Genomic DNA, 26,296 nt, shown 5'->3' on the forward strand with positions numbered 1-26,296 from the left:
TGCTTCTATTCCTCTATGTAACCATGTAATACACCTGTTATACTGGCCTTGTGGTCTTCGTCTGTCATCGCAAAGGAACATTTATGGCAGTCCTAAAACTATAAAAATCAGTGCAAACTTTGGTCTTGAAAGAAAACATCATAAAGTTGAAATACATGATGAATAATAGAAAATACCTATTAAAACCAACTACATGGTATGTATTTTTCTCATTGTTGAGGGGCGTATGGTGACCTATAAATGCTCAAAAACCACCTCATTTTATCTCTAGTGGATATTTGTCGCATTGGCAAAAAAAAACAAATCTCCTTGTTTTATATCACATACATTTTCCCTACTTCTTAAAGTTAAGATAACATACCATATTTGAGATTTACGTTATTGGCCCCACATTTCAATGGTTAAAAACCTTAATTAAAAACATAAAAATCAAGAACGCTACGTATACTGCTGTTTGTCATTGCATGCTTCAACTTGATGACTTATATTATTAATGCCAATGACTAAGTTTGGATCAATAAAATGTCTGCATCACTTCTTCAATAATTTTTACCAATATTGTAATGATACGGGCATGTGAATCTAGATCGATCAAAGGAATTCTGCCGGCATCCACGCGATGAGAGGTTGAAAGGTGTAAAATAGCCAATCTTCCAACAAAGATTCTTCGGATTTCTTCATGATTTAGTCCGGTAGACATTTTTTTCAAGTTGAGTATTGACGGAGAAGTAAGGAATACGGACATTTATTAGGAAACAGGATTGATTTTGTGGACGTCTAGAATGAATAGCATCTTTAGACTTGCTTTAGTTTGTGGACTTTTTGTTAGCTGTGTAATTTCTAAAAATATAGAAAAGGAACAAAATAAAGGTAGGTCTATTTGATTTTTCGCATCTGATTAGACTTCCTACATTTTGTCTGTTCCTGGCATTTCAAATCTCACTGTACAGTGCGGGCTTTTTATCAATGTTGAAGGGTGTCTGGTGACCTTAGCACTTTACAACTTCGTCTCATGGATAGTTTTCCCCTTGTCACTCATACGACACCTCTTTTGTGTATTAAATGTTTTGAACAAGTATTTTGTTGGTTTTTTTTTTATTTTCTACAGTACATAAGTAAAAATAAAACCGTCAAAATTTTGTGACAAATATATTTTTACACAAAACCTTAATTTATCTAATAAATTAATTAAATTGAGAACGGAAATTGGGAATATGTCAAAAACAAAACCCAACCAAAAAGCAGATTACAGCCGAAAAACACGAACGCAGCGAGAAAAATCCCGCACTGGGAGGTTGACCTCGGCCTCCTCCTAGAATGTGTACTAGTTCAGTGAACATGTTTAGGACATTTAACTTCAATTAATTGTATGTGCGTTTGAAAAGTTTGATGATAATCGTAAAAAAACAATCCATTTAAGGGGGTTTTTCACAAAGTTTTGACAAAATATTCACTTTGACCTGTTTACAAAAATATGAAAAATTCTAGAAATTTGAACCGTTCAATTAACAGGAATAATATGGTTGGCTATATAGCAGTTTGACTAACACTAATTTTGATCGTTGAAACGCTTGATTTCTCCTTATTAAAACACTCAGCTGATTTTTAAGAGTTAATTCCCTTAGGTGTTTTGTACCCCCTTAAATATATGTTGAATTAAAATAATTGGAACATGAAAATATTTAAACCCTTTGAATCCAGAGTTATATTGACCCTTTTTCTGGGTCTCGTTTGATTGTTGTCCCATTGACGTATATTTTCATACTTTTATTAAATTACTTTTCTTTTAATTTTCTTTTTGACATTTTTGTTGTTATACATCGATCGAGTTACAACGCTTTCATAGATATTCGGGAACTACTTGTATGTTTAAGCTTTAATATGGTATTCTTACATGTACATGTGCTGCATTTAACAAGTAAAGCAGGATCTGTTTACCCTTCCTGGGCGCAAGAGATCACTCTTGGTTTATATGAGACAGAAGGTTACACGGTGTTACACGGTGTTGCTCTATGTTGTGTTTTTTATACTGTTGTTTGGTTTTTTTTGTTTATAGTTTGTCATCGTATTATAAGTTTGCGTATCTCTTCAAGTATTTTCTGCCTCTCTCCTGCTGTTGATTGGATCTGTCCACTACAATAACTTGACGAAATATGACAACACATGCATGATTTTTAAAAGACACTTTATTTCGTACTTAGCATTTTTGCACCGGTTTTTAAAACATCTTAAATTATGCGAAGCATACAATCCTATAAAAGGCAACGATATCTTGGTAATGGATAAGTATTAAAGAATATAATTAGAAAAAAAATCTTAAAAAATGAAATATTTTCAATTTACTTGAGACCATTAAAAGTCAATTGTTGCGACTATTTTCATTTCAATGAGAATTTTATCTTAAAAGATGACTGACTATTATAAATGTTTTATAGACTCACAGAATCCTCGTGTGTCTATCTACAACTATTTCTTATGTCTACCATTATAAAACAAGTCTGCAATAATTGGCGTAAAGATATCCTACAATCGGTCCAAGGAAACCAAAGGAAAATATTGTGATCAAGATTTAGTTGTAGTTTGTTGTATCAAACTATAACTTATAACTTTGTTAGAATCAAATAAAAAGAATTAAGAACTGAAGGAGAGGCTGAAGGTCTCAAAAGGATATTTACACCCGTGAGTCCAAGAAACATAAGACAAATAGGTGTCCATAAAACAAAACATAGATAACTAACGACTGAGCAACACAACTGAGGTAAAAACTAGGGTTGATCTCAGTTGCTCCTCATTTTGTGATGCTCATATAAGTTCTAGTATCTAGTGATAGTTTCCACAGTCGCCATGACGACCTGGTTGGTCACTTATTGTCTTGCTTTGTAAACGTTCTGTTATATAAAACATGGAGATATGGTTTGATTGCCTATGGAAACACATTACAACAGAGTCCATATGACGTGGATAAAAGCAACAATTATTGGTGACCGGACGGCCTTTAACGATGAGCAACACCCATACCTTATAGTAAGCTTTAAAAAGCTCTGACAACATGTGGAACAATTCAAACGGCATGGTTAATGATGATACAACTAACCAAAAACAATTAGGACAGAAAGTCGCTGAATAACACCTTGACTTCGGTCATGGACATATATATAGAACGTTGTAGGCTTCAACAGTTTTTTAGCACTCAACCTAGTTTGGAATGGCTTGACTAGTCAGATTGGCACGACGCACAAACAACAGTTTACAATAAGACAAAAGATAAAAAAAATTGCGAGAAAGTGTAAATTGTTGTTATTTTAGAATCGCGATATAGCATCTATTGAGACTAGTTATATTTGTTGTCTTATTGTTTGCTACATGTTAACGTCCAGTGGCAAATATTGTATGCAATTTTGGACGAGTGTTATTTTTTGAGTTGCAGTTTGTTGATTACATGCTACACATAACACGAAAACTGAAGCCTATAACAATATAATAAGCTAGATTGTAATTACACATCCTTATTGACACTTTTATGTGTAATATCCTGTACAAATGTTTACAATAAAACATACATGACCTTTTTTATTTGAGGTGAAGTAACACTATGAATTATTTAACAACATATCAATTAAAAAATCAACAAATTTGTGTTATTGCTTTCAAATATGAAACTTATCTGATTTGCACTCCGGTACTGTCGTATTATCGACTAAGGGACTTATCATTATTTATCTGGAAGGAGGGGGGTGGGGGCTGGTCAAAATACAGGGGGGATCAAGTTTTTTTCTGTGTGTGAAAAAGGGGGGTTCAAATTTTTTTATAAATTGAAAGTGGGGGATCAATATTTTTTACACATGGAAAAAAGTATTTCACATACTTCAAGAGTCAACATGTCAAGAAGAACATTGCAACAGTCAAATCGAAGTATATTTTTAGCACCATTCATATACAGTTAAGTAAGATATCACAAGAATTTGATGTAGGAAGCTGCATAGGTGCCTCATTATCCAAATAATTCAGTCGTTGTACATGTATTTCACTCACTTTCATCACTAAATTAACAAGCATTACTGCCAAGTTTTGTTTTCATCAGCTCAATAGTTTGAGAGAAATTAAGTATATATTAAAGCGAAATCTGCATAAATACATATAGCATGCCGCATCATGAAAGAATATAATGTAGAGTAATAAATTCTCCAATAAATGATTAAATATTCATCTTAGAATCTGCAGCTGCATACAAACAGTTGAATATTGAATAAAAATTGATTCTGAGATGATGAACACCACTAATGTATCTTTTTGTTTTCATTACAAGATCCCTTCGGGTCCATTTATACCTCTTACTCCCGCAAAATTTGTACTTTTAGGCTAATAAATCAAAATTTTGAGGCTAATATCACACATTTATGAATGAAATGTGACAATTATTGAGTAACTTAATTGTTCAAGCTGAAAGCATGAACTATCTCCATATGAAAGTTTAGCGACTCAATTGACATTTCAATAAGGCCTTACGTAAAACTAAGCAGTGTTCAAGCGAAAAACATATAATAGATCCCTCTTTGTAAATAATGTGTTGTTACTGTTTAAAAAAGTAATTTTTTTAGAGTTACTAAGGATCAAGTTTTCTTTAATAGCACAATACAGGAAATGAGAAAAAAAATCAGAAAAAAATTACTCAAAGCACTGGCTTGTGCTACCTACTTAAATTCATGGAAGAGGCCTCATGGACGTGACCTATTTCAAGACAATTTTCCCTCAAATATGTTTTTTGACTTAATCCACTGAGAATATTTCATTTTCAATATTTTCGTGAAATAACATGATCAGTGTTTTGCATGTTAAAATTTTGGCATGTCTAATAGAGGGGGGATCAAAAATTTTTAAATGTTTTTACTGGGGGGATCAAATAAAAATAGTGAAATATTATAGTGGGGGTAAAGAAATTTTGTATGTTTGATTTCAAAATAACCAGCCCCCCCCCCCCCCTCCCCCTTACAAGGTAAAAAATGATAAGTCCCTAAATTCTTTCATAAATAAAACTCAGCAATACATTTGCATATTATGCAACTTATGCTCTGTCATTTATGTTTTAAAATTCATTACTATTGATTCGTTGTTGTTTGCATTAAAGCCCAGGGAAAATGATTCATGCAAATTCAGGACGAGTACATTAAACAAATAAAGCACTTACACGAATTGGTAGTTTGGGTCGGCTGGAATAAAGGGCGGGAAAGAGGTACATTTTTATGACCAGTTACCTAATATTTGTTTCATTCATATTTGATTCGGTAGTTGTTTTAGACACAGAACCTACGAAACATTATTTTTTGCCTCAAATTTCTACTATATAAATATCAATATGGCTTAAATGTTATTTCAGGTCACAAAATAAGTGTACGGAGGTCAGTTAAGGTCAAAGATGTCAACTTTAAGATGTTGATAACCTCATATGAAGATCTATGAAATATCCAGATTATTTCATCCTTTTTATTTTTCAATAAAACTAAACGTAACTTTGAAAGGATTGTAGAATTTATTATTAATATAAATTTCAAGGGCCAGACATACATAATTGTTTTCCGAATATTGATTATTTTTATACCTTACATATATTTTAAACAATTCTATTGGGTGAAACGTTATCACGTGTAATGGAATAATTCAGTTTGTTTTTCATTCAATTGCAAGGAAGGATGAATAACCCTAAAAATTTCCACAAGCTGTGAACCTATTATTCACCGGTGAATAGCCTTTTGAGTTTGTTGTTTTTTACTTGAGTTACCTCCCATGAAAATGACGTCACAGACGTAAATAAACAAAATTGCAGCGTTCACGTTAGACTGGAAGCCCATCGAAGAGGAAATAAGGCATTGGACATGAAAAGAGTGCCAGCAGCCGATGATGTCTCTTATAAAAAGGTCCTTTTCAGGGACATCAATATTTGAAAAAAAGATTTTACCTTTGTTGTACATTCGAGAAATTCTAGAACACAAAGCCGTCAAAGGTATTTTTGTGTGTGTTATGTAAAGTCCAAAGAATATAGTAAGTGTTCGAAAGACCTTTCCACTGTTAGTTCGGTATACTAAAACAATTGTGGCCCCTTAGAATCGATGAATTACCAAAATTGTCAACCCTAAAAGGTTATTTCACTTCGGGCTGCGCCCTCAATGAAAGAACCTTCTCGTGTTGACAATTTTGGATATTCACCTCTTCAACGGGCCATAATTGTATATTATTATACCTTACATATATTTTAAACAATTCTATTGGGTGAAACGTTATCACGTGACATGGAATAATTCAGTTGTTTTTCATTCAATTGCAAGGAAGGACGAATAACCCTAAAAATTGCCACCATCGGTGAATAACCCTATTATTCACCGGCGAATAACCTTTTGGGATTGTTGATTTGTACTTGAGTTATCTCCCATGAAAATGACGTCACAGACGTAAATAAACAAAATGGCAGCGTCACATTACACTGGAAGCCCACCGAGAGTCGAGGAAATAAGGCATTGGACATGAATTAGAGTGCCAGCAGCTGATGATAGCTCTTAAAGAGTAACGGTCCTTTTCAGGGCCATCAATATTTTACAAAAAGATTCTACCTTTGTTGTACACTCTAGAAATTCTAGAACACAAATGTATTTTTAAACGTCAGTTTGTCTTTGACTTTGTTATGTAAAGTTAAAAAATATAGAAAGTGTTCGAAAGGCTTTCCACTGTTAGTTCGGTATAATAAAACAATTGTAGCCCCCTAGAATCGATGAATATCCAAAATTGTCAACCCTTAAAAGTTATTTCACTTCGGGCTGCGCCCTCATTGAAATAACCTTCTCGTGTTGACAATTTTGGATATTCACCTTTTCAACGGGCCATAATAATATATTAAACTATTTCTTGCGACTGTGACAATTTAGAACGGCATAATTATTTATCAAGCTTCAGTTTAAAAGAGGATGACAGACTAAACTTTTATGATATAGCTATATTTTGCCACATATTTTCAGGAGGAGAGAGGCTTATGGATACTAATAACTTATAGTTGTCGTAAATTAACACAAACTTGATTTTAAAAACGTTTCTGTTTTTAGAAAAGAACCGATGTTATCGCTATTTAAAGAAATTTTCCTTTGATCTAATAATTTCCTTTCTCAGCAGAGTCGAGTGATATGAAAAGTATCACTAGGGTACGTGACAACATCGTCATAGGTAAAATAGCGATACACAGGTTATGTTTGGTCATATCAACTCGATTGCTTTTCTCGCTTTCGCCGTTCCGGCTCAAGCGATAGATTCAATCTCATTGAGATGATCAACGATAAAGTAGCACTCCACAGTTAGAAAATGAAATTAAAAATGAGCCACAAAATGTTTTATCATCTCCTATTTCTGGATTTTCAATACATTTACCTAACTGTTTGTGTTGTACATGTGCATATGTATGTAATCAGTATCTTCCATAGATTTGATTTTCAAAAGTTAAAAGGGTGAAAAATACTTCCTTGTATGTGTATCCATGGCAACATTCTGCATTTATTTACCATAAAATATTGCAAAAGGGGAGTGAACATGTCACATACCCCCCAAACAAAAATTTGGATCAAACTAGCATTTCAATGCCTTTCAGTGATAACTTTTTAGAAACTATTGACATTAATCTTCCTAATGATCAAATAAAATATTGTTGTCTTTCGCCTCATTTTTTCGTAAAATCTAATCACAAAGTTCGTGCGACAAAAAGTTGGAAAAACATTACAATAATTGCCGGACCAATGTATGGTATGGACATATAATACGGACAGTCATACAGTAAGCAGCCTATATAACATGTATGACATAATGTTGATGTTCATATAAACCCAATACGACGGCTATTTTAGTACTCAGTTATCCAAAATGAATTTTTTGCACACTAGTTCTCATATTTGAAAAATCCAAAATGCGAAACTACAGGTGGCACGGTAGTATACCCTGGCCCATAAGGGATAATGATAGCCTTTTTAAAATTTTCACTACTTTCTAACACTGCAAAAAATTCTACATTCACAGTTAACTGAGTACTTTCATTTTACTATTCAGAAATGAATTTGAATATGTATCATGACCGTTTACTTTTTTTGCTATTTTTAAAAACCTACGGCCACTAGTACGTTTAGGTCTTTTACGGTGCAGTGAATACAAAATTTAAAAAAAATTCTCAAAAATTCATTTTCATCTGTATGTAAAATTATTTCATATTTTTCTACACCTGATTCATCCCTCAGTTTGGGAATATATATAGTCCAATAACACTGTTTAGATATATTTACCTAAGTAGGGTACACAAAAGAGCAACCTAAATTCTGGAATGCAAATACTACCGTGCCACCTACACACCTAACTGGAGTGCTACATAATCTATAATTATTTGATTTAACCGGAATGGATATGATTTAATCCGGAATGGAATTTAAGAACAATAGATAATTCTTCAATGATAAATTAGCATTCGTTTAGATGACGCTTACAATTTGAAAATCACGACTTTACATTTAAAAAGTCTTAGCAATTCAATACTGTGGTTATAATAGATCGATGATAACTTAATAAGCTATCTAAATCGAGAATGGCAAAACTAGGAATGTTTTACTATCATGAATAAAAGACAAATCTTTACATCATGGTTATTTTATTATGACTGGCTATCTTCTTATTGAAAACTCTTGAAAAACAGTCATGACAGTCATCGATTACAAATTATTAGAAGATACCAATAAACGGATAAAAGAAATCTTATCCACGATTTTCATTGTTTGTGGACAATAATTGTTTCTCTACTTTTTATTTATTTCCTATGGTTTTATTCAATAAATGTGAAATAATCAATGAAATACCGCCGAGTCGAAAAAACGTTACATCATATAACCCATGTTTGAAAAGTGACACGCTCTCAGTACACATTAGATAACCCACTGAAACAAGCCTCCCTAAAACTCATAAATTACAAACTGTATTACATTTTAAACAAGAATGTGTCCTTAGTACACGGATGCCCCACTCGTACCATCATTTTCTATTGTCAATGGACCGTGAAATTTAGGTAAAATTTGTTAATCATGTCATAAGGAACATGTGTATTAAGTATTAAGTTGATTGAACATCAACTTGGAAAAAAAATAACTACCTTGACCAAAAACTTTAACATAAAGCGGGAAAGACAGACGGATTATTTTTATAAAAGCAGGAGCCAGACATATATTATTGTTTTTCGAAGTGTCAGGCTTCGAATTAAAAGACGATAACATGCTATACTTTATAAAGCTATATTTGGCCACCTACTAGTATATTTGGAGGATGAGAGAGAAAGAGTCTAACAGTTTTTGTAAATTAACACTAAAAATTGTTTTAAAACTTCCGTTTTCACCAAAAAAACCTACACTATTTGATTTAATCTGGAATGGGATTTAAGAGAAAAAGACAATTCTTTCGCGGAAAGAACATTTCAATTGTAGAATAGTTTTCGGTTAAGTGACAGATTACTATTTAGAAATCACGACTTTACATTTTAAAAGCATTAGCAATTTAATACCGTCGTTATAATAGATCGATAAAAACTTAATAAGCTATCTAAATCGAGAATTGCAAAACAAGGAATGTTTTACAATTATTGATAAAAGACAAATCTTTACATCATGGTAATTGTATTATGGCAGGCTATCTTATTATTGAAAATCTTGAAAAATGGTCATCGATTAGAAATTATAAGAAGATATCAATGAACAGATAAAAGAAGTCTTATGAGAGATTTTCATTGTTTGTGGACAATAATCGATTCTCTACTTTTTTAAACTTTTTCCAATGGTCTTATTCAATAAATGTGAAATAATCAATGAAATACCACACAGTCGAAAACAAACTTTACCTCCTATGACCCATGTTTGAAGAGTGCCACGCTCTAAATACACGTTAGATAACCCAATTAATCAAGTCTTTCAGAAACTCTAAGATTACAAATTTTATATCAATATAAACAAGAATGTGTCAATAATAAACGATGTCCCACTCGCACTATCATTTTCTATGTTCAGTGGATCTTGAATTGAGGTCAAAATTAAATTTGGCATAACAAATAGAACTCTCATATTATTATAAGTAACATGTGTACTAAGTTTCAAGTTATTTGGAATTCAACTTCATCAAAAACTACAATGAGCGAAAACTTTAATCTGAAACTGGGCAGACGGACGGATGGAAGGACGGACGCACAGACCGAAAAACATAATGCCCCTTAGTCCAATATTGTCGTACTCCCTCCATGTAGACTCACTTTGCTGAATTCATATATAATACCAGACAATTAAAGATTTTTCCACAGACTTTAATATTTGAAATTGAATTGCGTGTTAACTGATACAGCAAGTCTGAATATAGATAATATTTCCCTCTGGCATACCACAAGCGACAATTAATCAACCAATTAAAGAGGAACATGGATGCCGTTAGGGTATTGAAAGTCGTGGTTTAGAAGCGAAATGGTAGGATTATTATTCTTTAAACGTACTTCACATTAAATGCTTTAATATTTTATCCCATCCCTGAATGTTATATCAATAATTATATCAATATTTATATCGATGACCATAAACCACAGTTAAATTTATATGGTGTATATAAAAAAAGAAGATTGGGTATGATTGCCAATGAGACAACTCTTCACAAGAGACAACATGACAGAGAAATTAACGACGAAAGGTTACCGTTGCAACTTTATTTTGAATTAAAATAAATTCAATTCTTGCGTACGATATCTAAACTTTACTAGGTTTTGAATTCTGGAATTTTTAGGTACAGGGGAAAATGGCATTGCCTCTTTTTACTGAAATTGATTAAACATAAAAAATACATTGAAGCTCAGACTTTTCAAAATTGTTTATCCTACAATAACAACATACACCAACCTCAACCTCATAAAATATTATAGTTTCAAAATTTTGAGAACATTTAAAAGTCTGAGATTTGAACATGTCACTCTGCTTAATTATTTACAAAAAAGGTCTGTAATTGTTTGGTATATATGCATAATTATGTATTTTTCTGTATTCTTAAGTTGAAACATACAAGTCCAAGCATGTAATCATAGTCATGTTTGTTTCGACGATACCTTATACGTGTCCCTCCCTTTTCTTTATTTAAAGTTTGATAATGTTCATAAAAATAAGGTTTGAATATTTTTATTGTTTATTTCTCGCTATTTTGAACAAACCAACACGTTAAGCTTGTTGCCGATGGCTCCTACCATCCTTGATATTATTTTTGCATGTGCAGACTTTGTTGGTTTATACGTTACAAAGGATGGGAGCATTAAATCAATAATCTTTATTTTATAGTCCTTATGATATATTATATATTAATGTTGGTTATTGTTAGTTTTTTGTTGTGCCTAAGGCGATGATATTTTGATTGAAAAATAAGAATTTAATATTAACGTAATATTGAAGAGACAGGATTTTGTAATTTATTATAATTGGGTTATAACGAAGTATAATAACATGCGTATATTAAGTCGAAGGTATATAATGTACAATTATATCCAAGCTCCTTTGTTATCCCAGAAGTGATGTGAGCCAAACATTTATTTATCGTAACTATGATCAGTGATATAGATACAATGGACAAGCGTTGATTCTTCAAAAAGAAGCCATGAGCCCGACCGGCGCGACGGATTTAGGAAGCGTGGATTCTAGAAAAAGAAACCCACTGTTAATGAACAGGCTGACGTCCCCACAATGGTTTAAATCTGATTAAAATTCAGATCTATCGCAACTCGCTTACACGCCAGAGATGAGCATAACGAATCAGAGATCTATACTTTTATTCGATTGTCACATAATCATCGGTGCAATATACTTTTGTAGTTGTGTAGAATATCATAATGCTTGATGGAGATGTAGTATTTCCTTTGTTTTGGTTTAAGTGTATTTTAAATGTTTTTCTTTTAGCTCCTTTAATGGTAGTTTTTAATTTTGGTTTCTTGGGTTGACATTTCCTTTTCTTGTCTTTAATTCTACGTGCTTTTTCGAACAAAAACTTTCTTATAGGAATTTAAAAGAGAGAAGAGTGATTGTGTTATTCTGATTATAATTCTAAAATATAGATACATGTGTACTGTGGGAAATAAGCGATCCAAATATTTTCTCCTTTAAAGTAAAATTTAATATCCCATACTTATTCATAGACTCATAAATTCATAATGTACGTCAGGATAATCCTACGTGTTCATGACGTTTATGTTTATAAGCTGACGTTAATCGCTCCATAACGGATTTCAAAACCAGACAGACCTTGCTTTTGTAAACATGTAGGTAGCTCATCTTGCCATCCACTATTTTTATCAAACTATATTTAAATTTGGAGACACGAGACACGTTTTCAGTTCCTTAAATGTTTTTTCCAGTTTGCCAAAAATGATATTATATATATCTCGCATTTTCGTCAATTTTTTCGGCATCCACTGGTCTGCAGTTTAGTTTTATATCAAATGAAATGCTATCTTGGTAGTTCAAAGGTAGTGACACTGTTCCCTCTCATTCGATGTTCCACTTCCTGTTTGCTTAAAACTTCCATCATTAAGATATCAAGCACCTATTTGAAATTTTGATCGAATTAAGTCATCAACCATGATTGAGCGGGGATATTATTAATGAACATTTGTAATAGTGCATCTTGTTTAAATCTCGTTTCCTTAATGTTAATTCCATTTACTTGTTTTGTAAACGTTGATTTAGTTCAGAATGCGTGACTTTGTTTTAACTGCAGTGCAGTGAATTACGCAATTGTTCGGGTTTTTTTTTTTTAACTTTGTAGGAACTGTAGTATCAGTGATATTATTACTGTATTATCCATCAAAGCGTGACCCAATTTGCAAAGAAAATTATTACACAATCCACTACATCGCACTAGAGCTTTAGTATAAATTGATAAAAGCGATCGAAAACCATATTTTTGTCGTGTAATGATTGACGTTACGTAAGAGTAATTTGTTAAATTTCTATTTGAAAATTCTTCCATTTGCGTTAAATTCTAGTAACGACTTGAAAATGGGAGGAATCCGTGAAGTGTAATTGTAAAACAATGTTATAACATTGACGCTGTACATTCTATTTTATCTTGTTTGATTAATCTCTTCAGAGATGTTTTGACAGAGGTGCCGTGGAGTTAAAAAGACAAATCTAATTTAGCGTTTGCTAGATATGAGTAAGCAAAAAAAGATTTAAACCGATTTATTTTTCCGAACAAAGATTGCAATAAAAATCATGTAAAAAAATAGACTAATATATTGCCAAAAAGAAAATCGACAAAGTTCAAAATATATTCAATCGTCATTTGCCATACACAGAAAAGAGTAGACTTTTTCTAAGTGTTAATTTAAATAAAAATTAATTTGTACCGTACAAAGTTTATAGAAGAGGGACTAAAGAATAAACAACACGAACCCCATCAAATATAGCTGTTACTATATAGATATATTTCTGAAATAGAACATTTTAATCATGACCAGTGTTCTTCACAAAATGAAGAATAATCCAATTGAAATATACTATATTTTTAAATCTAAAAATGAAAATAATCTTTATATATAATGGTTTTGTTGTAGTGTAATGTAATACCGCTAGTAGTATAGCTACAGCGCTATTGTTCTTGTCACGAAGAATTAATAAAGTGAATAAAAAAAATTATTCTATATTGGAATTATTTTAGTAGGTTTCTCTATATGAATTGGATTTTGAATAAATCATATTCACCTGAGAAAGTGTTATTCACCGCGCTAAACGTCACGCGCTTTTACATGCAACGTTATGGTAAAATGTTTCGTGTAAAATTTGTTTTGGTATATGTTTGTCATTAAATACATTTTCTTTTCTCAGAATATGGAATAAAACAATTACTGTCTTTTGTTTCGGTAAATATGGGGTTTTATTGACTTTTGAAAAAACTGATATTCACTTCGGCCGTCGGCCTCAGTGAATATCATTTTTTCAAAAGTCAATAAAACCGCATATTTACCTCATCCAAAGACAGTAATTGTATATTGTTCTTGTCATCAAGAATGGTTTATGTGCATATGTTCTTGTTCATGATGAATGACTAAAGCACAAATGTTCTTTTCAAGAAGAATTCTTAAGATGCAAATATTCTAGATTTATTTTTCTAGATTTATTCGTTCAGTTTATGTTTATAAAGTATACTTGTTTTTGTTAATATTTATTTCTAATCGAGTTTTATAAAAGCCATTTCAATTGATATTATGTATTCTTATGTTGTAATGGTATACCTCTGTATCAGGTCAGGATAAAGGATGGCGCTTGTCAAATGTGTAAACCTGCTGCATTGGCCTTAGTCAGTAACCTGTTGTTTAGTGGTTGTCGGTTGTAGTGTGGTTCATAAGTGTTTCTAGTGTCTGTTGGAGTATCAAGGATATACGTTGAACGTATATGAGACAGAAATTTAAACATGTGTGCCTTCTAAAAACACATCAAAGTAAAACAAGAACAACATAAAACAAGTTTGTAGGGATATACTTTTTTTCCCTTTTGAACTATGTAAATGAATATTAGAATCTATCACATGTCTTTTTGCGTTTTTGTGTGTTCTGTTTGTGTGCGATTTTGTGTGTTTTTGTGTTTTTTGTTTTTGTTTATTTGTCACCTCATTGACCTGTTCACATTTAAGGAATAAAATCAGTTGCTGGAAATATATTATACTGGAAATGTCAATGATACCTTACCATGTATAATATGAACTGATGCCATCACGACTCTTTCTAATACATGTTAGTTTTCAATAGCGAGATCCGTTGGAAAAAACTACTAATGCATTCTCCTCTTGGAAAAGCTGATTAGGACCAATCTATGAAATATTAAGTTAATCCTTACATGCTATAGGATACTACAACGATTTCAGATCGATTTCTCTTTTCCTAGGATCTGCTAATGAAAGAACTATCCTTTATACTAACGTTATGAACTAACATTGCATGCGAGCAATATGATATCTTTCGGTATATGTTATTGGAATACTAATAAAACAAAAAAGCTTACGCTTGATTTGATTTGGAGAGTCACTAAAAAGTAATTTACCATGACGTTCAGATATGAAACCATTTAGTACATAGCCCCATTGCTTTCTATGCTAAATTCTGCAATTTCAAGTATTAATGGCTATGCTGCCAGAAGTTCAAATAGAGTGGCATTCCTTTCAGTTCAAAACTATACTTTGTTGAAAAAAAGGAGACTGCCATTGCGTTTGAGAACAACAAAGTATTTCGACCTAAAACTATAATGCAACAAATCAATCAAATGCAACCCCACCCTTCACCTGAACAACAAACGTTTTTAAAGTACATTGAACGGCATTACTAATCATTACTCTGAGGCATTACTAATTAATTACAAAATAAAAGAAATCACTTATTTTGAAGCCATATCTGTAAAATTTCTTTCGTCTTTCTGTCCATGCTTAATCTATACAAATGAGAAAGTTTCGCGAGGGAGCCTTCAGACATATCACTTTCGAGTATGTACATAACAGACGCGCTACTTCTTGTTACCAGAGTTTGCTTGACACATGGTCTAGACATACCATGCTGAAATGTACAAATTGATTCAAAGGTGTCTATTGGATTACTTGACCAGAAAAAGATTTAATTTTTATATCGGCAATGTTATAAAAGATCAAAAAATTTAAGGACAGGTATATGTCGAATCTCTATGACCTTGTCCCAGATATTCATGTCATCCGTCTCTTGAAGAATGATTGTTCAACAGTATTTTAAAAATACTACTCTAATATTCTTGTTAATGTAGAATTATATATATATGGTTGATAAGCAACAAACAGAACCCATCTTCATTTGCATATGTTTTATATTGAATTTTAATGGTGATAGATTATTACTAATGATATATGTTACATGCATTAGGGATACTGATTTTTATTATCTATGACTCGTTTTGCAGAATAATTTAGAATTATCTTTTTAAATCTATCATAAACTAGTAGTTAAAAAGCAATTTTTAGAAATCTCAAATTATCTCAAATTTTCTCTTTCTTTTTCAATAGAAAAAAATGTCAATTTTAGATTTATGAGAGAATCATTTCTTGCCAAATTTTTGATTGCTTATCTCACAAAACATGGACACAGACCTTTAATTTTTTATGCTTATTCTAGTTCTGTTATTCATAAACAATTAATCTATAACAATAGTTTAAACTTGGAAATTGTAAACATAGCTGCACAAATCGTTCAATAATTCCCTTTATTCCTAATATTGTTCATAAAAAAACAATCGGATTCATTCTGATGTTAGCCTTAACGTCATATAGAAATTCTATATTAGTTGAATCCCTTGATTACCATAATAATCTTATTTATAGGCTAATAGAACTGACCAGTTGAGCAGAATTGTTGTTGACGTAGATAATTTAGACAATTAGAAGAGGAGATAAAATTCACGGATTGAATTAAAATCTGCTCTTTGATAAGTTACATCGTCTCGGAGTTTAAATTCAAAAATATAGTTCTGAAAAAGAATATGGAAAAAGTATACTTTTTTGTTGTTTTTTTTTTTTTGTTTTTTTAGGGGGACAGCATTGTTGAAAATACAAAATCCAACATTTTTTTTCTATGAATCATGGCGTTAGTCTTATTAATTTCCTTGAGCAGAAATGAGTAATATCTGGAAGTTCATAGCAGAATGTCTTTTGAAAGCTGGATATATATAAATAGCGTGAATTATAAAAAAAAATCAGCCTTGCACATGCCGTAAGAATAATACATCAGTATGACAGATCATTAGAAATAGTTTTCCAATATTTTCCAGGTCTTCGTTTACCATAAAAGATCAGACCAGTGAAATGCATATTAGAATAAGGAGCATTCAGCATTGTTGAAAATACAAAATCATATCTTTAAAAAAAAAATCCAACATTTTTTTTTCTATGAATCATGGCGTTAGTCTTATTAATTTCCTTGAGCAGAAATGCGTAATATCTGGAAGTTCATAGCAGAATGTCTTTTGAAAGCTGGATATATATAAATAGCGTGAATTATAAAAAAAAAATCAGCCTTGCACATGCCGTAAGAATAATACATCAGTATGACAGATCATTAGAAATTGTTTTCCAATATTTTCCAGGTCTTCGTTTACCATAAAAGATCAGACCAGTGAAATGCATATTAGAATAAGGAGCATTCAGCATTGTTGAAAATACAAAATCATATCTTTAAAAAAAAAATCCAACATTTTTTTTTCTATGAATCATGGCGTTAGTCTTATTAATTTCCTTGAGCAGAAATGCGTAATATCTGGAAGTTCATAGCAGAATGTCTTTTGAAAGCTGGATATATATAAATAGTGTGAATTATAAAAAAATCAGCCTTGCACATGCCGTTAGAATAATACATCAGTATGACAGATCATTAGAAATTGTTTTCCAATATTTTCCAGGTCTTCGTTCACCATAAAAGATCAGACCAGTGAAATGCATATTAAAATAAGGAGAGCGATTATTAACTGTCATTTTCATATGTTTGTGTTTTTCAATTTTCATGGAAAAGATCTATTGAAAAGTATGATGATGTCATATTTATGCCATATATTTACTCCAGAGACAGTATCCGTCAATTGGATATCCGTCATATAGAATAACAAAGATACAAAACCGGATTTGAATATCCAGACGGAAGAAATTTTTAATAAATTGCAAAAGGGAAAGATCAAGCACACCAATCGCATGGAAAACATCTGTCATATTCCTGACTTGTTACAATCATTTCCTTATGTCGGAAATGGTTGTTAACAAAAGCTCATCATTTATTTGAAGGACTGCTATCTATGTTTGACCATCCGTATTCATATCCATATGTTTTTCTGTTTTCGTCATTTCGGTTTCAAACATCTGAACAGCATCGTTGCAACTCATGCATTACTCTTATTTATTGAACGCGTTTGGCGAAAATGTGTGGCCCTTTTGTTTTTGTTTTATTCGCTATTAATCACATGTTCTAAAGTGGCAGTTGTGGTATAAATGTGTATCTACGATTCATTTAACCTAATACTATTCGATATTGACGTTTTAAAGGTTTGAAGGGCAGGTTCACACTTTCCGTGTTTGTTTATTAGAGAGGTACTGATTAGCATAAAATACAGATTTTTGATAGGTTTCTGTCATATTTAGTGAAATGTCTTTCATTTAGTTTTTGAGTTTATCCAACATTAGAAACAATTGAAGTGGTAACAGCAGCGTGCCTTTCCTCTTGTATCGAGTCAGATCGTATTACCTTTGTAGAGTACATCGCTCTATAGATATAAGTATGCTCATTCCAGAAATAAACTCAAGAAAAGACATGCCAAATACTTGTGCAAGTCTGTACAACCATATATTCAAACTACCTATTATTGTCCGATAATACATATTATGTTTCACGGATTTTCCCCATTAATGAGTTGTCGAAGGAAATAGCTTTTTTGTATGAAACGGCATTGCTTTGCATTGGTAAATCAGGAAGACGAATCATCGTTTAGTTTTGTGTTTCTTTATGGTTATATCTAAATGTGTATTTTATGTACTTATTACAGTTCAAGACGTATTGTATATTTTATTAAATGTATATCAATATGCAGAAACCAGAAATGAAATACGGATAAAACATCCCTATTATTACTTGTGCCAGTTTGTGCAACCAATTATTCAAATTACCTATTATTGTCCGAAAATACATATTAATTTTGACAGAGCTTCCTCTTAATGAGTTGTGGAAGGAAATAGTTTTCTTTTGTATGAAACGGCATTGCTTTATTTTGGTAAATCAGGAAGACGAGAAAGACGTACGAATTATCGTTTATGTTTGTGTATTTGTTATATCGAATGAAAATTATTTTCAATAATTATGTAAGTTGCAACTTTCGCTTTTAAAATCCTTCGATCAGTCAGTCATTCCAAGGGTTTGCTTGAGGGATGATGTTTACCAATTGCGTTAACAATGAATCTTTTTATCCATAATTTGCTATAGGAATAGGAAAATAAAAATGATGATTCGGGTAAAATGACGTAACAACAATACTAATTTTTCAAATTTACAATTTTATTTCGATCGGAAATTATCTATGTGTATTCTATGTACTTCTTACAATTCAAGACATATTATATGTTTTATAAAATGTGCAAACACAATTGTTGCTGGTTGAAGGCTAAACAGAAAAAGCAACGTCCATACTTTTTCTGGCAATCTGTATCTTGAGCGGTTCTGGCTGTTTCTGTAAGATTTTTCTTTAGTTGTTTTACTATTGTACAAGTCACTTTAAGTTTTGAGATTCCCCTGTATAGTTTTGTCATAAATATTTTACCAGTACTAGCAAAGTGGCCTACCCTGTCAACACAAATGTTGAGAGTACGAACTTTTAACGCGGTAACGTCCAGTAGCAAGTATTTTTATGCATATTCAAAACGAGTGTTATTTTTTAAGTTGCAGTTTATTGATAACATGCTAGACAGAACACGAAAGCTGAGGCCTATAACAGTATGATAAGGCTGTGTTGTAATTACACATCCTTATTGACACTTTTATATGTAATATCCTGTACAAATATTTACAATAAAACAAACATGTCCTGTTTATTGGAGGTTAAGTGACACAATGAATTATTGAACATGTATACATTAAAAAATCAACAATTTTTTGTTATTGCTTTCAAATATGAAACCTTATTGGATTTGAGTTCTGGTACTGACGTATTATCGACTAAATGCTTTCATAAATTAAAAAAACTCTGCAAAAAATTAACATATTATGCAATACTATGCTCTGTCATTTATATTTAAAAATTCATTGCTATTGATTGCTAACCTTGTTTGCTTGATATCCTGTAGCAAATGATTCATGCAAACTCAGGACGAGTACAAATGAAACAAATAAAGCACTTAGACCAAGTTACCTAATATTTGTTTCATGCACATTTGATTCGGTAGTTGTTAAGACACAGAACCAAGAAACGCTATTTCTTCCTCAAAATTTCTACTATATTAATATAAATAAGGCTTGAATGTCATATCAAGTCACAAAATAAGTGTACGAAGGCCAGTTAATGTCAAAGATGTCAAATTCAAGTTGTTGATAACGTCATGTGAAATGTCCAGATTACTTTATCCGTTTCATTTACCAAAAACTAAACATAATTTTGAAAGGATGGAATTTATTCTTTTTGAAATTTAATAATTGTTAACCGAATATCGATTATTAACTTATTTTTGCAATTATTACAATATAGAACAACATATTTATAAGGCTTCGGTTTAATATGCATTCATATAACAATCATGTTTATGTTGTTCACCAGTGAACCGGAATATGACGTGATAAGTTCGTGCCAAACTTATCAACGTCGATGATATGGTCGGGTCAAAGTTGTTTTAAGTAGTTATCAAAGGTATCAGAATTATAATTTAATACGCCAGACGCGCGTTTCGTCTACATAATTAGACTCACCAGTGACGCTCAGATCAAAAAAGTTGAAAAGCCAAACAAGTACAAAGTTGAAGAGCATTGAGATCCCAAATTTCAAAAAGTTGTGCCAAATACGGCTAAGGTAAATCCTTAGTTTTTTGGAAAATTCAAAGTTTTGTTACAGGAAATTATTAAAAATGACCATATAATTGATATTCATGTCAATACCGAAGTGCTGACTACTGGGCTGGTGATACCCTCGTAACCTGACCTCACAAAGCCGATTTCATGAAGCGCGGAGCAGAGTGATAAAGAAAGTGGAAACACTTATATTTTCGGCACATTTTTATCAACATCTTCAAGTCAAAGTTTCTTGAGGTATGGCATCAAACAATATTTAAATTTGGAAACATAAGACACGTGTACAGTTCCTTCAATGTTTTTCTTCCACCTTGCCAAAAAGATATAATCTTTAATATCTCGCATTTTCGTCATTTTGATCGGCATCCACTAGTCTGAAGTTTCGTGTTATATGAGATGAAACTCTGTCTTGGAATATCAAAGATAGTGACACTTTTCCCGCCCCTTCGAGATACTACGTCCTGCTTACTTGAAATATCCATCATTAAAATATCACGCACATATTTGAAATTTTGATCAAATTAAGTCATCAATCGTGATTGAGCGGGGGTATAATTAATGAACATTTGTAATAGTGCATCTTGTTTAAATCTCATTTCCTAAATGTGAATTCAATTAACTTGTTTTGTAAATGTTGATTTAGTTCAAAATGCGTGCCTTTGTTTTAACTACAGTACAGTGAATTACGCAATTGTTCGTATTTTAATTTTGTAGGAGCTGTAGTATCAGTGATTTTATTACTGTATTATAAATCAAAGCGTCCCTCATTGACCAAATTTGCAAAGAAAATTATTATACAATCCACTTCATCTCACTAGAGCTTAAGTACAAATTAATAAAACCAATAGAAAACAACATCTTTGTCGTACTATGGTTGACGTTACGTAAGAGTAGTTTGTGAATTTTCTATTTGAAAAATCTTCCATTTACGTTAATTTCTAGTTATGACTTGGAAATGGAAGGAATCAGTGAAGTGCAATTGTAAAACAATTTTGTAAAATTAACGTTTTAAATTGTATTTTGTCTATGTTTGATTAATCTATTTAGAGAGATGTTCAAATGGTGTCGTAGAGTTGAAAAGACAAATCAAATTTAGTGTTTGCGAGATATGAGTTAGCAAACAAAGATTTTGCCGATTTATTTTTCCGGGCCAAGATGGCAATATGAAACCATGTAAAAAAACAGATCAATATATTGCCAAACAGATGAATGGTTAAAGCGCAAATGTTCTGTTCATGCAGAATTGTTAAGGTGCAAATGTACGTACGTGCATGTCATGAAAAATGGTTAAAGCGCAAATGTGTTTTTTATTTATTTTTCTAAATCTAATTGTTCTGTGCATGTTTGTAAACTATACTTTGGTGAGGATAAAGGATGGCGCCTGAATTTTTTTTAACTCACTGCATTGGCCTAAGTCAGTATTCTGTTGTTCATTGGTTGTCGTTTATAGTGTAGTTCTTACGTGTCTCTAGTTTCTCGTTTTTTTTTTTTTTTTGTATATATAGGTAGTTGTTTTCCCTGTTTGAATTGAGCGCACTTATCATTTTGGGGTCTTTTATAACTAACTGTACCGTGTGAGCAAAGGCTCTATGTTGAAGAAGGTATAAAGGTCAATTATTAATACAGTGTGACTTAAATAAAGAGTTCTCTCATTGGCACTCATACCACGTCTTTTTGTGTCTTTTTTCATAAAAAATGCATGGTTAAAGTTCAAATGTACTTGACATGACGAATGGTTCAAGGGCAAAAGTTTTCAGTCATGTGGTAAAGCTAAAGAATTTGCATTTTAGACGTAAAATAAGGTTTTAAATAAAACTAGAAATCAACATCGAGTTAAGAAAACATCCATTTCTTTTTACCGCCTAATTTCATGATGTTAGGTCAATTGTTTTTTTTATTTGATGTAACTATCTTTTTTTTTTCTTTTTAGTTGATTTTTTCATATTTAACCTATTTATTGTGATTTAAAGACATATGGTGCATTATAATTAACCTTAAGAAATAAATTTCAAACACTTGATAGTATGATTAAACCTTTCATGTTATGTAAACATGAAAACTGAGGAACTAAGCTTACTCTATGCATGCATGGACGAAGGCAACTAACGTTAACTTAGTACATGCTTGCATGGACTAACACAACAGAATAAGTCCATGTATGCATTGATGATGGCAACTAATGTTAATTTCGCCCATGCTTCATGGACTAACACAACAGACTGGGGAGTCCATGCAGGCATGGACGAAGGAAACTACTGTGGATGTTAGCATGAGCTAAACTAATTTTACAAATGTATTGGAAATTATTCACTTATTCAAGCAGACTTAGTTCATGCAAGCATAGGCTAAATTAACATTAGTTGCATTCGTCCATGCATGCATGGAGTAAGCTTAGTTCCTAAGTGTTATTGTTTACATAATATGAAAAGGTTTAGTCATACTATCAAGTGTTTGCAAGTTATTTCTTAATATAAGTTATAATGCACAATATGTCTTTAAATAATAATAAATAGGTTGAATATGAAAAAATCAAATAAGAAAAAAAGATGACAGTAACATAAAATTAAAAAATAATTGAACTAAAATCATGAAATTAAGCAGAAAGACGTAATGCAGGTTTTCAATATATGAAACAACCATTACAAGTGCTATTACATAAGTGCATTCTGATATAACCAAGATTATATGCAATTAATTGACCAAGTTGTAGTTGAATTTCTCTCATGAGAACATATATTGTATATAACATTAAATTTACTCTTGAAATTGTATTAGTTATTTAAACAAAAATCTAACAATAAATGGGATCTCAAGTTTAGTTACCGGAGTACGACAGTAACATTTCAAAAAGGAAATTACTTGCAGCAACTACAACGTTAGTAGTGTAATCGAGTTAGACAATATACGGAATGCTCTACAATTGTATTCTTAACTTTCATTCCGATGCTAATAAGGTCCAATTTGTTGGTTTCTGGTATATTATACCAGAGCTATTTTATACCTTGATAATGATTTTTTTTAAGTAAAAGAAAATTACTTACCGAATAAAAGGTATAAATAAATATGCTATCGTCTTTTTGGCTCCATTCACTGTCTGTCTAGACTTAAAAATAAGTTTGAATTGCCGAATTGTGTTTGCGCCGTCCATATGTAGATTTATCAACTTGACATTCTCTCTTATTAGTATTTTACTTAAATATACGATAATTAGTATGTACTGCATTCTTAGAACAAAAAATCGACCTTATAAGATTATAATTAAATTCCATAGTATGTTTCATGACGTGCAGTTTTATATTTCATATAGATACGAATGATTGATTGATTTCATTTTTGGTTGCTTAACGTCCAGTGGCAAATATTTCATGCAAGTTCAGGACGATACGTTCTACGAGTATAAGTAGACCACTTAAGTATGAGCTTAGTCATTTTGTGTTAGGGTTTTTATTTTTTTAATTGTTACCTCGAGCTCATTGACCTGTTCTGCTTTTAGAAATATAACATGTATAACATGTACATTTATTTTATATATAAAAACTATTAAAAAAAATGAGTTGCTGGAAACTGGAAATATCAATGGTACCTTATTATGTTTAATGTTAACTGATGCCACCATGACTCTCTCTAAATGTGAATTTTCAATAGCAAGATCAGTGTGAAAACTACTAATGCATTCCACTCTTGCAAAAGCTAAGTAGGACCAATCTATGAATTATTTATATGATTAAGTTGATCCTTATATGATACTACAACGATTTTTATACAGATCGATTTCTCTTTTCCTAAAATCTGCTAATGAATCAACTATCCATATACTAACGTTATGAACTAACATTGCGTGCGAGCAATATGAAATCTGTCGGTATATGTTATTGCAATACTAATAAGCGAAACGCTTACGCTTGATTTAATTTGGAGAGAAAATGGTATATATAATATACAACATTATCACAGAGGCAAAGAAATATTTTTTTGTTAGCGATTAAAGTCATGACAAAATACGCTACGATAACGTTAAGTAATAAAAACCATTAGTGCATAGCTAAATTGCTTTCTATGCTTAATTCTGAAATTTCAAGTATTAATGGCTACATTGTCAGAAGCTCAAATACAGTGGCATGCATTTGAAAACTATACCTTGTACTTTTGCTGAAAAATTCAACCTAATTATTACCTTAAATTGCATATTAGTGCATATCGGTTCATGGGAAGTTTAATAGTACAATACATGTTCTTCTGTTCGAAACAACATGCAAATGTGCTCTCCTATTATATTTGTATATACTTGTTTATTATTCAAAAGGATCTTTCAACAAGGTTCCTTGAGTGATCCCAGGTCTCCAATCTTTAATTTGATACCATAATTACCCAAATATTTCATCTATTGACACAGATACAGTAATGCGTAGGAAGTATTTCATTTTGTTTAAATATGTTGATTTATACCTTAAGAGGAATTATTTGTTAATGCAGATATTTCATATATTGTTTTGCTCTTCTTTATTGTACTTTATTCGATAGTGATATAAAATAAATAGAGTCTGCAATGAGTTGTTAAAGATATGAAACTTTATCCAAGATACTAGTCTTATAATTTAGTATGAATAAAGGCAATATTAGTATACCGATGTTTAAAAGTCTTAAATCGATTAAAAGAAAACAAATCTGGGTAACAAACTAAAACTGAGGACAACACATCAACTATAAGAGGGAAACAACCAAACAACAGAACAATGAAGTGCAATAAAAAAAAACGCATTACAACATATATACACAGAAACGAAAAACTAGATACAAATACCTCATTCCTTAGTACTAAGTACTTAGTACAGGACATATTAAGAACAAAATGTGGGTTGAACCTGGTTTTGTGGCTAGCTAAACCTCGCGCTGTATGGGAACGTTAAATATACCGCTGAAATGACAAGTGAAATAAAGTCACAGACACATGTTTTGTTTAAATAAGACTCATCTGTGGCCCTTAATGAAACCGACTGAAAGGCTGATGGGTCGAATCTTTGCGGTCGCTACTTTCTTTCATCAGCTGTATATATAAACGCTAAATTTAGATTTGTCTTCAAATACCCTTTTCTGGACATGACATTTACGTCTTATGTACTACAAACAAAGACATAAAATGTTTATCCGATACAAGGATTTGAAATCCCTTTGTTGCATCCAATTAAACTCAAAGGTAGATCTATATAGACATTAACTGCTTGATCCCGATTTATATATAAACGTCAATGAGACAACAACCCAAATAAAGTTTTGTCTTTTATATATGAAAATAATGTTAACAGTTGTTACAAAATAGGAAATGTATAGAGCCCCATCGACTCGGAACGAGAATAACCATGAATTTCACAATACAAAGATCTTGCTAGGAATATCAAAATTGTTGTTAAAAGTAATTGTTCGCGTCATTCAAAACAATTACAAAACAGCAGAGTATTGTTAGATAATTTAAACTTTATTCTGAAACTCATTTAAACCTGACAAACCATGTGTCAATAGCGTGTAAAATCAAATTAACAGATCTTTAAATCAGGAATTTGACTTCAAATTGAGCATGGACATAAAACAATTTCAAGGAAAAGAGTAGTCGTTCGCTTCGATAAAAAAAATCTCATTTCCGAATAACTAATGTTAAAATATTACACAAACTAATTTTGT

At 31.6% G+C, this 26,296-nt stretch overlaps 1 protein-coding gene across 2 annotated transcripts in view; it reads left to right on the forward strand.

Annotated features, from left to right (window-relative positions):
- The first annotated feature begins 505 nt into the window (after positions 1–505).
- Positions 506–26,296, forward strand: part of LOC139481740 (uncharacterized) — a 71,810-nt gene continuing 46,019 nt past the window's right edge. Inside the window, exon 1 of one of the 2 annotated variants that reach the window (XM_071265232.1) lies at positions 506–870. In XM_071265232.1, the coding sequence (XP_071121333.1) occupies positions 783–870 (88 nt within the window). In that variant the 5' untranslated portion in view covers positions 506–782. The remainder of the gene's footprint in view (positions 871–26,296) is intronic. The other variant, XM_071265231.1, reaches the window with a different exon arrangement.

The sequence above is a fragment of the Mytilus edulis genome, chromosome 7, assembly GCF_963676685.1.
Source record: "Mytilus edulis chromosome 7, xbMytEdul2.2, whole genome shotgun sequence".
Taxonomy (NCBI): domain Eukaryota; kingdom Metazoa; phylum Mollusca; class Bivalvia; order Mytilida; family Mytilidae; genus Mytilus; species Mytilus edulis.